Here is a 15,332-nt window from a genome sequence, read left to right on the forward strand (position 1 = left end):
AGCCTCTAGATGTACAAAGAAGAATGGAGGAACCTCCAGCCCCTAGATGTACAAAGAAGAATGAGGGGAACCTCCAGCCTCTAGATGTACAAAGAAGAATGGGGGAACCTCCAGCCTCTAGATGTACAAAGGAGAATGGAGGAACCTCCAGCCTCTAGATGTACAAAGGAGAATTGGGGGAACCTCCAGCCTCTAGATGTACAAAGAAGAATGGAGGAACCTCCAGCCTCTAGATGTACAAAGAAGAATAGGGGAACCTCCAGCCTCTAGATGTACAAAGAAGAATGGAGGAACCTCCAGCCTCTAGATGTACAAAGAAGAATGGAGGAACCTCCAGCCACTAGACGTACAAAGAAGAATGGAGGAACCTCCAGCCACTAGATGTACAGAGAAGAATGGGGGGAACCTCCAGCCTCTAGATGTACAAAGAAGAATGGAGGGAACCTCCAGCCTCTAGATGTACAAAGAAGAATGGAGGAACCTCCAGCCTCTAGATGTACAAAGAAGAATGGAGGAACCTCCAGCCTCTAGATGTACAAAGAAGAATGGGGGAACCTCCAGCCTCTAGATGTACAAAGAAGAATGGGGGAACCTCCAGCCTCTAGATGCACAAAGAAGAATGGAGGAACCTCCAGCCTCTAGATGTACAAAGAAGAATGGAGGAACCTCCAGCCTCTAGATGTGCAAAGAAGAATGGAGGAACCTCCAGCCTCTAGATGTACAAAGAAAAATGGGGGAACCTCCAGCCTCTTCATGTACAAAGAAGAATGGGGGAACCTCCAGCCTCTTCATGTACAAAGAAGAATGGGGGAACCTCCAGCCTCTAGATGTACAAAGAAGAATGGGGGGAACCTCCAGCCTCTAGATGTACAAAGAAGAATGGGGGGAACCTCCAGCCTCTAGATGTACAAAGAAGAATAAAGGAACCTCCAGCCTCTAGATGTGCAAAGAAGAATGGGGGAACCTCCAGCCTCTAGATGCACAAACAAGAATGGAGGAACCTCCAGCCTCTAGATGTACAAAGAAGAATGGGGGAACCTCCAGCCTCTAGATGGACAAAGAAGAATGGGGGAACCTCCAGCCTCTAGATATACAAAGAAGAATGAGGGAACCTCCAGCCTCTAGATGTACAAAGAAGAATGGAGGGAACCTCCAGCCTCTAGATGTACAAAGAAGAATGGAGGAACCTCCAGCCTCTAGATGTACAAAGAAGAATGGAGGAACCTCCAGCCTCTAGATGTACAAAGAAGAATGGGGGAACCTCCAGCCTCTAGATGTACAAAGAAGAATGGGGGAATCTCCAGCCTCTAGATGTACAAAGAAGAATGGGGGAACCTCAGCCTCTAGATGCACAAAGAAGAATGGAGGAACCTCCAGCCTCTAGATGTACAAAGAAGAATGGAGGAACCTCCAGCCTCTAGATGTGCAAAGAAGAATGGAGGAACCTCCAGCCTCTTGATGTACAAAGAAGAATGGGGGAACCTCCAGCCTCTTGATGTACAAAGAAGAATGGGGGAACCTCCAGCCTCTAGATGTACAAAGAAGAATGGGGGAACCTCCAGCCTCTAGATGTACAAAGAAGAATGGGGGGAACCTCCAGCCTCTAGATGTACAAAGAAGAATGGGGGGAACCTCCAGCCTCTAGATGTACAAAGAAGAATAAAGGAACCTCCAGCCTCTAGATGTGCAAAGAAGAATGGGGGAACCTCCAGCCTCTAGATGTACAAACAAGAATGGAGGAACCTCCAGCCTCTAGATGTACAAAGAAGAATGGGGGGACCTCCAGCCTCTAGATGGACAAAGAAGAATGGGGGAACCTCCAGCCTCTAGATGTACAAAGAAGAATGGGAGGAACCTCCAGCCTCTAGATGGACAAAGAAGAATGGGAGGAACCTCCAGCCTCTAGATGCACAAAGAAGAATGGGGGAACCTCCAGCCTCTAGATGCACAAAGAAGAATGGGGGAACCTCCAGCCTCTAGATGCACAAAGAAGAATGGGGGAACCTCCAGCCTCTAGATGTGCAAAGAAGAATGGGGGAACCTCCACCCTCTAGATGTACAAAGAAGAATGGGGAACCTCCAGCCTCTAGATGTACAAAGAAGAATGGGGGAACCTCGAGCCTCTAGATGTACAAAGAAGAATGAGGGAACCTCCAGCCTCTAGATGTACAAAGAAGAATGGAGGAACCTCCAGCCTCTAGATGTACAAAGAAGAATGGAGGAACCTCCAGCCTCTAGATGTACAAAGAAGAATGGGGGGAACCTCCAGCCTCTAGATGTACAAAGAAGAATGGAGGAACCTCCAGCCTCTAGATGTACAAAGAAGAATGGGGGGAACCTCCAGCCTCTAGATGTACAAAGAAGAATGGGGGAACCTCCGGCCTCTAGATGTACAAAGAAGAATCCACATTCATGCAAAACAACTCAGTTTTTGAATTTGTAACTTTTATAATTTTCTTAACACTTCAAAAATAATTAAATTACAATTTTTAAATTGTATCCTCTGTGTCTTCTCCTTACACCTAGAATGAGCCATGAGCAGATGGTGGTCAGACTCGTCCTAAGGTTCGACATGAGGACCGGGCCAAGGAGAAAGGAAGCGTTGGCCCAATGTTTGGCTCCACTCTTTCTTGACTGGTTTCATTCTCGTAACATAAAACAATGGGTTTATCTGGAGGACATCGTATCCCGGTTAGACTGGAGATCTTCACCTTGGATGGGGAAATGCTTGGGGACTCCTGACGTGACTTTCCCTTCCTGACCTGCATCGCTGTTGACCTGTGGGCTAAAGCTCTGGGATCCTTTTTCTCTCATCTATTCCTGGCCCGATGACTGCACCAAAGCCGTGTGACATCACTGGCCCAGGAAGGAAGGGTTATCAATATCTTAAGCCTAGAATTCCCCTTGAATAATCTAATGGGTTTATGAATCCACCACTAGGGGGAGCTCATTGTATACATATTATAACAGTTCTTGTAAAATCTACAGAAATTCCCCATAACAACATTTCCTTTCAGTTATATTAATGTAAAAAGTTTTGAGTGTCCGGGTGTAATATTGGGAGGGCGTGGGCATCACTCCAGCTGGCAGTGCAGGGCTCGGTGGAATACGGTGCCCACCAGTAGTTGCCCCTTGTAGACGGAGGCGCAGGATGACCCCTGGATGACGGAGCCGTCGTTGGCATAGACTTTGGTGACGATGGGATGAGATGAGTGAATGTTCTGTATCCGGAGCACCTGACAGGGGAGACAATAGAGAATATGAGGAACGAGCAGACCCCAATGGAATGGCACAGGGACCACTGCCGCCTACTGATAGATAGTGACACATCTCATCATAGGGTTAAACACTTACTCTTAATAACATGTCGCTGTAGCAGAACACACAGTTTGTACATATAACCCTATGGGGGCACTGAGGTTGGATCTATAGTACAGAACAGGAGAAGACTTATACTGCCCCCTGATGGTGGCCTCTATAACTGCAGGATTACACTAATGTTTGACTCCATGCTGGAATTTCTAAGGGCAGAATTCTCAGATTATTTAGCAATTACCTGACTTTCTCCCTGGATGACCACAATATCTATCCATGTAAATATGCGAAATGTGTGGGCGACCAATCCCTGGAGCCGCTTGTTACATAATATTATATATAATCACTGACCTCTGAGCCCGGGGGATCTTCTGGATTGTACGTGGAAACTTTGTATCCGTTCGGATGACCCCCCATCCAGATGTCCCCTGTGGCCGGATCCACGGACAGGTTATCCACCAGTATGTCTACATCTACTGACTGGGATGGAAACAAAGAGAAATACATTTGTATTCAGTGCAGTATAAAGATTAGTGGTGGACATTTATCATAGTTTTTTAGACTGCTTTTGATGTTTTTTTGCACAGTTCGTAAATTTGTCTTTGCAACTTTTTTGGGTGCAAGCAAAAGTCTGGCACTTAGTGGTTCTGAGTCCCTGCGCCTTATAGTAAGCGGCTGCTATACAGATGTTTGCTCTATCATTATTTTGCACCTAAAAAGTCGCAAAAATGCCCCTACTCTGAGCAGCTGCACTGAATAAAAACTTTACTTTTCATTACTAAAGACAAAGGTTTTTGGTTCCCAAATGAAGAATTCCCTCTATACAACATGGAAAATCCTTCTGCTCAGTTATAAAATGTAACATTTCTCCAGTAACGACTTCATCACTTTCTATGGGATCATCTCTGGGAGTGATTATTGTCTTATTGTACAGATCGGAGAATATTATCAGTCTCCAGTTACTGTACATTATAATAAAAAAGGAAAAGACTCATTTCAGCAAGAATTTTTTAATTTATTTTTCCCCATCTCTGTAACGTTTAGTCCCTGCAGTTACAGCACAATGTGCTCCGGACATTGTACAAGCGGAGACTTTATGTGCAGAGATGACGCCCTGAACCTTCTGTCACATTTTCTCAGTCTCCTTTCATTATTGCTCACAAATGAGATTTACTTTGTAGGGTAGAAATTTGAGACAAATTTGGTGCAAATGAAACGCATTAACTAAGGCAAAACCAGATCCATCATAGATCAGGAGCCAAAACAAAGAACAAACCAGGCGCAAAAACAGGCGAACCTGAGACCCCCCCTATGATTAATGTCCCCCTTATGTGCTGGCATAGGATTATTACCCCACCCTAGCACCCACCAGATTTATCAGAACGCTCCAATCTCTTGATAATTCCAGCGGGCGGTGGTGCCCCGGCGGAGCACTTCTACAGCAGGTCCGCCTAGATTTGCGCATATTTCATGGCTTTTATGCCCAATTTATAAATCTGCCCCTAAATTTTACCTTTACTGAGGAAAGTGACCAGTCTTTGTTCTTCTTAAATACATTCACTGTATGACCCATGACATCAGAAGCGTAAATATACCTACAAGAAGATAGAAACCGCGCAGTAACACAACAAGCAATAACAAGCCGACACTCTAGAAACAGCCTGAAAAACAAGAACGAGAAAAGAGAAGTCTCCCAAATGAATCCACAACATCAGCACCCGGCACATTGCGAGTCAGGACTTGGTCTTCTTCATGCATCTTTCAAACACCAGAACCAAAAAAATTCTCTGAGATGTTCCCTCAATGGCCAAACATACAAGTCACATTGAGTGACAGGTATCCTAATTGTTGGGGGTTGTTATAAATGCAGTTGTTCATCTTCTAAATTCTTAATTAGAGGCAGCACAGTGGCTCAGTGGTTAGCATTACAGCCTTGCAGCATGGTGACTCAGTGGTTAGCACTACAGCCTTGCAGCTTGATGACACAGTGGTTAGCATTACAGCCTTGCAGTGCTGAAGACCTGGGTTCAATCCCAGGGTCAACATCTGCAAAGAGTTTGTATGTTCTCTCCGTGTTTGCGTGGGTTTCCCCCGGGTCCTCCGGTTTCCTCCCACACTCCATAACATACTGGTAGGTTGATTAGATTGTGAGCCCCATTGGGGATAGGGACTGATTTGGGAGAAACTTAATAGGATGAAAAGGTTCCATACAGGGGATAGATAATGGGGTTATCAAGAGGGGTGATAACATGAAGAAAAGCTCCTGGATTCCCTTCCTGGATGATGTGTACAGAGAACAATGATAGTAACAGTTTATGGTGGAAAAGAGAATGTGATAGAATGAAAAGGTTCTGTATCACATTCATAACTGGAGATTATACAAGGGGATGGGATAAATAAGAGGTGATAACATGAAGAAAAGCTCCTGTATATTATCCTCCCAGTCAGAGGAGGATATACAGGTGATATAAGGACTGTGACTGGTTAGAGGGCAATATAGAACATGCTCCTCGTGTTGCTGCAACCAAATATTGCACCTTACTTCATTTTTAACTCATACTGTGTGCAAAAATGAAGGTGTTCTGGGAAGTCCAATCCAACTGTAAGAAACGCTCTAATACACCAGGATATGTGGAGGGCATCTATGGGACATTAGGACCCACAGGGACCTCGGAGACACATAGAGAAGGGTTCACTTTGCAGTTATGACACTAGACCATTGTGTAGTCCTCACTAGGGTTAGAGATGTTTGGCCGGTGAGTCAACCACTGCATCGGCAGATACTGGACTACACCATCCTTGATGTCTCTCCAGTGCTTATGTCTTGTCTTCTTCCTGGACCTCCATGACTGAGAAGACAGAACTTACTGTTTGTCATTAGAAATGGTGATCCCGTTGCCGCTATATAATCCTGTAGCCACTTCTCTGACATCCCCGGGGCTGTAGTACACGACGCCCGTCCACATCAATCCCAGAAAAGGTTCCACAGCTTTCATAAAATCATTGGAAAAGTAATAGTCGATGGTGGCGTAAAAGCTCTCAGGTCCAACCGCAAGGACATCATTAACACTGGAGAAAGACCAGAACCAAGAACAATCAGAGAGGTGGTCCAGGAGCAGAATAAAGTATGATTTACCAAACTGTGTAACACAACCTATGGAGGGGTCACTGACATCTGAGTGGGGTCCAGATGAAAAATCAGCAGGGGAACATGCAGAACATTGAAAGCTGCCTACTGACTAGAAGAGAAAACCCTGCTATACACACAGAAAGGACAGAGGCAAAAAGTGGAGCTGTGGAGAAGCAATAAAGTGGAGCTTTGGAGAGGCAATAAAGTGGAGCTGTGGAGAGGCAATAAAGTGGAGCTGTGGAGAGGCAATAAAGTGGAGCTGTGGAGAGGCAATAAAGTGAAGCTGTGGAGAGGCAATAAAGTGGAGCTGTGGAGAGACAAAAAGTGGAGCTGTGGAGAGACAATAAAGTGGAGCTGTGGAGAGACAATAAAGTGGAGCTGTGGAGAGACAATAAAGTGGAGCTGTGGAGAGACAATAAAGTGGAGCTGTGGAGAAGCAATAAAGTGGAGCTGTGGAGAAGCAATAAAGTGGAGCTGTGGAGAAGCAATAAAGTGGAGCTGTGGAGAAGCAATAAAGTGGAGCTGTGGAGAAGCAATAAAGTGGAGCTGTGGAGAAGCAATAAAGTGGAGCTGTGGAGAAGCAATAAAGTGGAGCTGTGGAGAGACAAAAAGTGGAGCTGTGGAGAGGCAATAAAGTGCAGCGGCAATAAAGTGGAGCGGAAATAAAGTGGAGCTGTGTAGAGGCAATAAAGTGGAGCTGTGGAGAGGCAATAAAGTGGAGTGCAATAAAGTGGAGCGCAATAAAGTGGAGCGCAATAAAGTGGAGCTGTGGAGAGGCAATAAAGTGGAGCGCAATAAAGTGGAACGCAATAAAGTGGAACGCAATAAAGTGGAGCGCAATAAAGTGGAGCTGTGGAGAGGCAATAAAGTGGAGCTGTGGAGAGAAAAAAAGTGGAGCTGTGGAGAGGCAGAATACAACACCATAGCAAAAAAAAGCATGAGAGGAACTGATTTAACCTCATACCCATTACCCACTATTGTGGCAGAATTTAGCCTTTAGATTTCTGTCTTGGATCTCTATATGGATGGTCTGGTTAAGGACTGATATTTATTTCTGTTTGGGGTTCTGTTTTCCTGTAGAAGATCTGGTCTGGGGGTTTGTATTTATTTAGGGATTCTGGATTTAGGTGGCCTAATTTGGGTTTGTATTTAGAGAGTCTGGTTACGGGTTTAATTTTATTTAGAGATCTGAGGGTCTGCAATTGTTTAGAGGGTCTGATCTGTGTGTCTGTATTTAGGAGCTATTAGACCCTAGTTATTTGGGGTCTTTTTTCTTTAGATAGTATTGACTGGGGTCTCTATTTATTTAGGGGTTCTGCATTTGAAGGATATGATCTGTTTTTAGGGTTTTTGTTAGGTGTTGCATTTACATAGAGTCTGTATTTTTTATATATTAAGAAGATCTGGTCAGGAGTCTGTATTTTTTTAGGGTTTTTGCATTTAGAGGGTATTGTCTGGGGTCTGTACTTATTTAGGGGTTCTGTATTTTGTGGGTCAGGTCTAGAGTCTTTATTTATTCAAAGGGTTATGTCTGGATCTGTATGTATTAAGTCCTGTAATCAAAATTAATTTAGACGGTTTGGTTCGGGGACTGAATTTATTTCGGTACCCAGTTTGTAGACTATAATAATTTTATGGTTTATGCTCTGAGGTCCTTATTTATTTTGGCTAGATTGTAGTTCATTTTAGGAGATGTGGCCTTGAAACTGCATTTATTTTGTGAGGGTGTGGAATACAGACGGTACCCTACTTAAGAACACCTGACTTACATACGACCCCTAGTTACAAACGGACCTCTGGATATTGGTAATTTATTGTACTTTAGTCCTAGGCTACAATAATCAGCTGTAACAGTTATCACAGGCGTCTGTAATGAAGCTTTAGTGTTACTCCTGGTTCTTATGACAACCCAACATTTTTTAAATCCAATTGTCACAGAGACCAAAAAAGTTTGACTGGGGTTACAATAATAAAATATACAGTTCCGACTTACATACAAACTCAACATAAGAACAAACCTACAGACCCTACCCGGGGACTGCCTGTATAATGTACGGGTTTCTTAACTTTTCCAAACCCTCTCAATTTTTATTTTAAAAAAGTTGCACAATTTAAAAAAAAAAAACAACATATTTCGTATCTGCACTAAATCTATTCTGATAAAATAGGAGTAGAATTTTGCTGTACGGTTCCTGTACCTGTGCAGAAGTTCGTGTTTGACTGATTTCAGATGGACGAGAGAACGTTCTTCCTCCACAAATCTGAATATCTCAATAACGGATTTTAGCTGCGGATGGTTCACCACAAAGAGGTAGACCGTACCATCTGCGGACAGGGGGAGATGTAAGAGAATAACGGTTACCTGGAAAACCCCAGAAATTCAATGTTTGGCTCAAGTGGATATACGAGGCACATAACGTCACTGGGGTAGATTTACTTACCCGGTCCATTCGCGATCCAGCGGCGCGTTCTCTGCACTGGATTCGGGTCCGGCCGGGATTCACTAAGGCAGTTCCTCCGACGTCCACCAGGTGGCGCTGCTGCGGTGAAGTCCGCCGAGGCCCGCTGGAATGCCCTGAAATTCACCGGCCTATACCTGGTGAAGGTAAGTGCAATTTTCGCGACACATTTTCCGTTGCGTGCATGCCAGCGCCGATGCGGCACAATCCTATCGCGTGCGCCAAAATCCCAAGGCAATTCAGGGGAAATCAGCACAAATCGGAAATATTCGGGTAACACGTCGGGAAACCGCGAATCGGGCCCTTAGTAAATGACCCCCATTGTGTTAACCCCTTAGTGATAAAATTGATTTTAGTCTTGAAGTGTAGATAAACATTTTGAAACTTTTTTTTGATGTGTAATGTCCCAGGGTTGGGCATTACTAAATTAAAGTCTGAAATATTTGCTGGAATGGACCCACTAGGACTGATCACCCTACTGGGCTCTGTATTTCAGTATTTTCCTCTAAGTAGGCTTAATTATGGTGCGAGTGCTTGTGACATGATTATGTAAACTAGTGTGCAATATATTCCTATATATGTATATGTAACTATCAATGGGTTAATATGTTTGTTGATGTTAATGTAACTTTTGTATCTTTTCTTGAAGTAATGCAGGCTACTGATTGGCTGACTCCCCAGAATCTTCCAGAAGCTGAGGCTAAAGTATATAAATATAGGCTTAGCTCAGGGATTCTGGGTTGCTAATGTTCTTAGTCTTTGCTACTACACAACTGACATTGCTGATCTTGTGTCATGAGTCCCAACCGTCCCGCATCCAGGGAGACAGTCCCGGTTTTCGAGCTGAGAACAGTCATAATCCTTCTTACCCTCCTCATCTATGTAGGTGCTAATCCCATGAGGGTTAAAGGAAGACGCATCAAACCCATTACTGATGCGCAGAGGAGCTGGGGTGAGGCCGCCATCATTCAGGTCCAGAAGAAGGATTTCTCCAGGTTTATCGGGGGCAAAACTCTTGATATTTGGCGACTTCAGACCCTGAAGAGACAAGCAAGTAATAAATCCAAAAACTGTTCCATCATTACTTTCTATGGACTTATTCAGACAAGAAAATAAAAATTCTTTTAACCCCTTCCCGCCAAAGCCAAATTTCCATTTTTTTTCTCCTCTTCTTAAAGGGGTTGTCCAAGACCTAAAAAAAAACAGCTTTGTTGCGGGAAAAGGGGGCTGCTTAAAAAAATAAACATGTACTTACCTCTGCAGTTCCTCCTGGTTCCCCATGCTGCAATCTCTCCGGGCCCTGATTGTTTACAGGGCACAAATCAGTGCCGGCTACGCCACCCGTCACCATATCCTAGCACTGTATAGGTACTGGACACTGGGAGGGACCGCAGAGGTAAGTACATGATTATATTTTTAAGCCAATAAGTTTTTCATACTTTGGGTTACGGAGCTGTGTTAGGTGTCATTTTGTGCGGGATGTGACATTTTCATTTCTATAATTTTTGAAGACTTTTTGGGGATTTTTTCAATTGTTATGTGTTGTAAAATGGCAAAAAAGGGTTAAATTACTACAATACTACATTATTACTGCATACGGTGGGTTTGCTGAAAGTGTGTTACAGTGTGCCACCGGCAGACTGTAACAGATCTTCAGAACTGACAAGCCCTGGAGTTATTATAATGCAGAAAACATCCAGGATGTTTGGAGACACCTTAGCCCTTAAAGTGTTGTTAAGGGGTTAATGATTTAAAGGTTAAAGATTAGATATATACAAGTCATCTCTGTAGCTGAGCTCTTATCACTAGGATCCTACTAAAGTTCACTGAGAACCTACACATTCCGGTGTGACAGGGGGAGGGGAATATGGACGTAAGGAGTCGTCCAAACATGATAAACTTTAGGTAATGAGTTAGATAGGAACCTTATCATCAGGTACCAACCCCCAACACGACTGTGTGTATTCATTATATATCCAATTTTAAAGGGTTGTGCTGCAATGGACATTTATCCCATATGATAGAGGATAAGTGTCTAACCGGGGTAAGACTAACCGGATCCAGAGGGAAGGAACAACCAGCAACCGGGCGAACAGGAGACTAACATTTACCTAACATTCCCATGGCACATATTCAACCTGTAATTCACTTTTATGGGTCTTCTGGTACAGGATTTGGGGCACTTCAGGGGATATTCAGTCCACTTTTCCAATCACTAGTTTGTCGTCCTAATACCAAAAGGTTAATAAGTGTTATAGAAAATCCCTCTAATGGAAGTTTTAAGGACAGACCCCAATCCACCAAAATAACACCATAAAGGGTCCCCAGAAATTCCCAGTCTGAGGGGAATTTGCATAATCTCTGGCCACTTTCAGGTCAGGAGAGTCGGAGAGAATGGACATGATTTATGGAATTTATGGAAAATTTTGGATTTCCTAAAAGAAGATCTTTAGGACGCCATCATTTATGTATATTTTGTTTCGTTTTCAAACTCTTTTTACGTTTATGTATATTTTGGACAACTGCAATGCATGCTGGGAATAAATGTTGAACTTGTGCCAGGTCTGATGTCATCCGCCTACTTGCTGACATCATATACTCACACTACTGATAAAGGCCAAGCCGTTGGGGAGAATTTCGATGTCTTCAGAACCAGTCTCTGTAAGAAAAAGTAGGATGTCACGAAGGGATTCTGTACTTCAGAGCTGCGTTCTCAATTCTGCAAGCTCCAGAGCTGAAATCTAGTAAAGCTTTCCAGCACTATAATCACTTACATTTCTAAAATTACAGATACCATTGAATTAAAGGAGAGGTGGTTGACTGGTGACTGTGTGCACCCCTGACCTTTGCCCCTCAGGAAGAGGCTGGATATGACCTCACAGATAGGATATAGCTAATACCAAACACACTGGGATGTTTAGATTTTGTATCCAGAATTTATCCATAATCTGATGTAGGATTATACATCATCCTCTGCGTCACAGAAGTTCAGACTGGATAATAGGTAATAGATAAACCAGGGACATTACTCATAGATCCAGGCACCGGGACTGTGGTATCTTCTTATATTTGTTATCCATGTCCTCCTGCCTTCTAAAATCAACTATTAAAATTATGCTAATAACCCTGAATGGCTCTAGGGGGAGTTACCAGAGCCCCTCCATACTGTAGCTTCACAGGCTGTTAAACTGTGTGGGAGCACCTCCCCCTTCTTACTGTGTGCTAAAACTGTGAGATTACATCAGACAAAGGGAAGATAAGTGCTCCTGCACAGTGTAAGAGCGTGTGAAGCCACAGCATGGAGGGGCTCTGGTAACACCTCTCAGAGCCCTTCTGGCTCATTAGCACAATTATAAAAGTTAATGTTAGAAGGAAGGAGGCTGTTTTACTGTGCAGGAGGACTTTCCCCCTCCATCTGCCTGCACTAATCTCACGGCAGCAGTTTTATGGGGAGGGGGAAGTGCTCCTGTTACAGTGTAACACCAGTAATGCCCCAGAATCTTAAAGTTGATTATAGAAGGGAGGAGGCCATGGATAACAGATATAAGAAGATTCCCACAGTCCTGGTGCCTGGATCTATGAGTAATGTCCCTGGTTTATCAGGATGGATCCTGATGGATGATTCCTTTAAGTTGACTGTGATACAGAATGTAACTGAGGTCTATAAAAGGAAGTGAGGATTTTTTTAACAAACGTCTCATTCCTATAGTATAGGTCATTAGCACCAGGGCCACAACTCGAGGACCTCTGACCTTTATAGGGTCATTATCCTTTTAGAGTAATCTGAGATTAGATACAGAATGACTTACACACATGTACTTACCTATCCCTTTCAAGAGCTGACAGCCGGGGAGATCTACAGGTTCCACTTCTTTGAAGAATCGGGCTCTATGACTGCAAAGATGAAAACATAAAATTAATACATTTAAAAGCAGCTACAATGATTTATACTGCAGACACGTCCCATTAAGGGTTTTCCTGCATATGTAAGTTACATCAAATTTTGGGCCAAAATTATATACAAGTCCGGATAGACTTGATAAAGATAAACTTATCGCACCTCAATGCCAGTCTGCAGCACAGAAAGAAAGTCTGGGAAAAAACATTTGGCTTATGGGGAATCCATCATCAGTTTTGAGCATTATAAACTGCAGCCAGTGTTATGTATTGTCCCTGGAGAGATGCGTAACCAGATGTGTGTGTAGTAAGTAGAAGCAGGACTGTGAAAACTGAACTCTTTTAATCCGGGTTTGCAGCTCTTGTGCTGTGGGTGGGTCTTTCAGTCTGAAGAGCTTTCTGCATTTTTCAAAAAACTGCTCCACAGCCCCTCCCCCATGCTATGATTGACAGCTGTAGGAATCCAGCCAAAATCCTTCTAGAACCTGATGGGAGGAGCCATGGAGCAGCACAGTGTAGAGTGCAGAAAGCTCTTCAGGCCAGAGACCTTGCAGAAGCTGCAGAGCTGAATTATAGCTTCACTTTTGACAGTCCTGCTGCTACTAACAATATACACAAAGGTACGATTCCACAGATAATGGGGGTCATTTACTAAGGGCCCGAATCGCTATTTTTGGTCGGGTTTCCTGAATATTACCGTTTTACTGCGTTTTTCCCTGAATTGCCTCGGGTTTTTGGCGCATGCAATCGGATTGTGGCGCATGCGTCGGAAATCGGGGCGTGGCCGTCAGAAAACCCGGCGGATTTGGAAAAAAACGCCATATTTTTTTTTTTAAAAAGTGTTGCTTGACGTGTGTTTACCTGCACCCAGCAACGGATGGTGAATTCTAGCAAACCTCGGCGCAGCAGCGACACCTAGTGGACATCGGGCGAACTACCTTAGTGAATTGCCGGAAGACCCGAATCCTCGATGGAGAACGTGCCGCTGGATCGCGACAGGACCGGGTAAGTAAATCTGCCCCAATATCTAACACTGGCTGCTGCTTTGTATGGTCAAAACTGCTGACAGATGCCCCTTAAAGGAATATTCCAGGAATACTTGAAAATGCTGTAGAGTCGAGTAGGATCTATCCTGCTCAGTCTTCTCCTGGTACGGATAGTACTGGGGGGGCGAGGGACCCGTTTCAGCTAATCAGCTGATTGGTGGGGGTCCTGCATGTTGGACCCCCAATAACTGTAAATCTGTCCAAGTTTGTGTAACCTAACTTCACGCCAAAAATGTTATCTTATGGCACATTGTAGCCTAAAACACTTTTAGAACCTTGTGCGATACATTGTAGCTGTTTACTGTGTACAGGCTTTATCTATGTACTGGGCGGCCCCTCTGATGGCTAAATCTAGCGCCCCCCCCCCCCCGCCCGGGACACCCGACAGACTCCTCTCCCAATGATAAAACTGAGACACTGCAACAGATCTACAGAGCAAAGAGAAACCAAGTCACTTCTCCCGAGCTCAGACTGACATAAATTGAAAGGGAATTTCCACCTTTAACCCCTTCCTAATGTCTTGTTTTTGTCAACGATCCTTATTTTGGAATTTTTCCATCAATAACCTGATGGGGGGGGGGGGGTTGTGTAACAATGATGTAATTTTGACCACCCTAGCAGATGTTCATGCCCTAAGAAGAGGAGTGGGGGGAAGCGCTGCACGGACCCCTTAGTAGCCGCTGTGTCTACTCTTGTTGTCTCTCTGCGGAGTCTCATACAAAGTTCTGTCTCTTTACACAAGATACAATGTAGAGAAACAGCTCAAATCCAGGGCAAAAGTCACTAGAATCTACAAAACTGCAAAACAAGTCACTTACCAGAAATTCAGGATTCTTTCCCCCAGCAGGGCCAGGAGCACCCCGAGCAGGGTGACTTTGAGCAGGGCCCCCATGTCTCTGCTCTGCGGCCTCTCAATGGACTTTGTTGTTGTGGGAGAAGCTGCAGAGCAGATGAGGGTTGGGTCTGTGAACGCAGAGATAAAGGAACAAGAGCTACAAATTATGTAATCGGATCCTCCAGCCTACAGCTATTCCCTGTGCAGCGGTAAGGGAGGTGCACACATACACAAGTTGTCACCTGACAGGTGTCTGGTACAGCCCTCGGCTTTGTGTATCAGGTCACTATAGAGTTTTAGAATGTTTTTGTGTTCGCCATTTATCAGGGTAACATTGTGTAGATGTAAGACTGACAGATTCCGACACAGACAGAGGTAGGACCCCTTTAAGAGTGGCTATAGAAGGATTAGTTTAGTATGTGCCAACCCGGTAGCATGTAAGTTATTGTGTCACAAAATCAGCCCATCTTCGTCACATCAGTAAATGGCGCCCGAATACCATCTGATCCGGAGGAGGGAGAAGTCGGCTCTTTAAAATGATACCAGAACCCCGGTTGTAGTTGCTACAGATCCAAAATTAAGTCCATGTCCCTCTCCAGCAGCTCTCAGCTATGTGTATCAGGTCACTATAGAGTTTTGTAATGTTTTTG

At 44.1% G+C, this 15,332-nt stretch overlaps 1 protein-coding gene across 1 annotated transcript; it reads right to left on the reverse strand.

The window, feature by feature from the left end:
* Positions 1-2,418: 2,418 nt before the first annotated feature.
* Positions 2,419-14,824, reverse strand: LOC140133764 (serum paraoxonase/arylesterase 2-like). Its single transcript, XM_072154340.1, has 9 exons — positions 14,666-14,824; positions 12,728-12,798; positions 11,508-11,563; positions 9,774-9,942; positions 8,644-8,770; positions 6,184-6,384; positions 4,829-4,910; positions 3,667-3,795; positions 2,419-3,236 (listed from the first exon to the last, which is right to left on the reverse strand). The coding sequence occupies exons 1-9, from the start codon at positions 14,737-14,739 to the stop codon at positions 3,075-3,077; spliced, it is 1,071 nt and encodes a 356-aa protein (XP_072010441.1). The 5' UTR covers positions 14,740-14,824; the 3' UTR covers positions 2,419-3,074.
* Between the last annotated feature and the right edge of the window lie 508 nt (positions 14,825-15,332).

Source organism: Engystomops pustulosus, chromosome 5, assembly GCF_040894005.1.
Source record: "Engystomops pustulosus chromosome 5, aEngPut4.maternal, whole genome shotgun sequence".
Classification (NCBI taxonomy): domain Eukaryota; kingdom Metazoa; phylum Chordata; class Amphibia; order Anura; family Leptodactylidae; genus Engystomops; species Engystomops pustulosus.

Coding starts and splice junctions, on each gene's coding strand:
- LOC140133764 (XM_072154340.1), bottom strand. CDS start 14,739: ATGGGGGCCCTGCTCAAAGTCACCCTGCTCGGGGTGCTCCTGGCCCTG. Junction 12,799..14,665: donor GAAAGAATCCTGAATTTCTG/GTAAGTGACTTG, acceptor TCATCTTTGCAG/TCATAGAGCCCGATTCTTCA. Junction 6,385..8,643: donor AAACACGAACTTCTGCACAG/GTACAGGAACCG, acceptor GTCTTTCTCCAG/TGTTAATGATGTCCTTGCGG.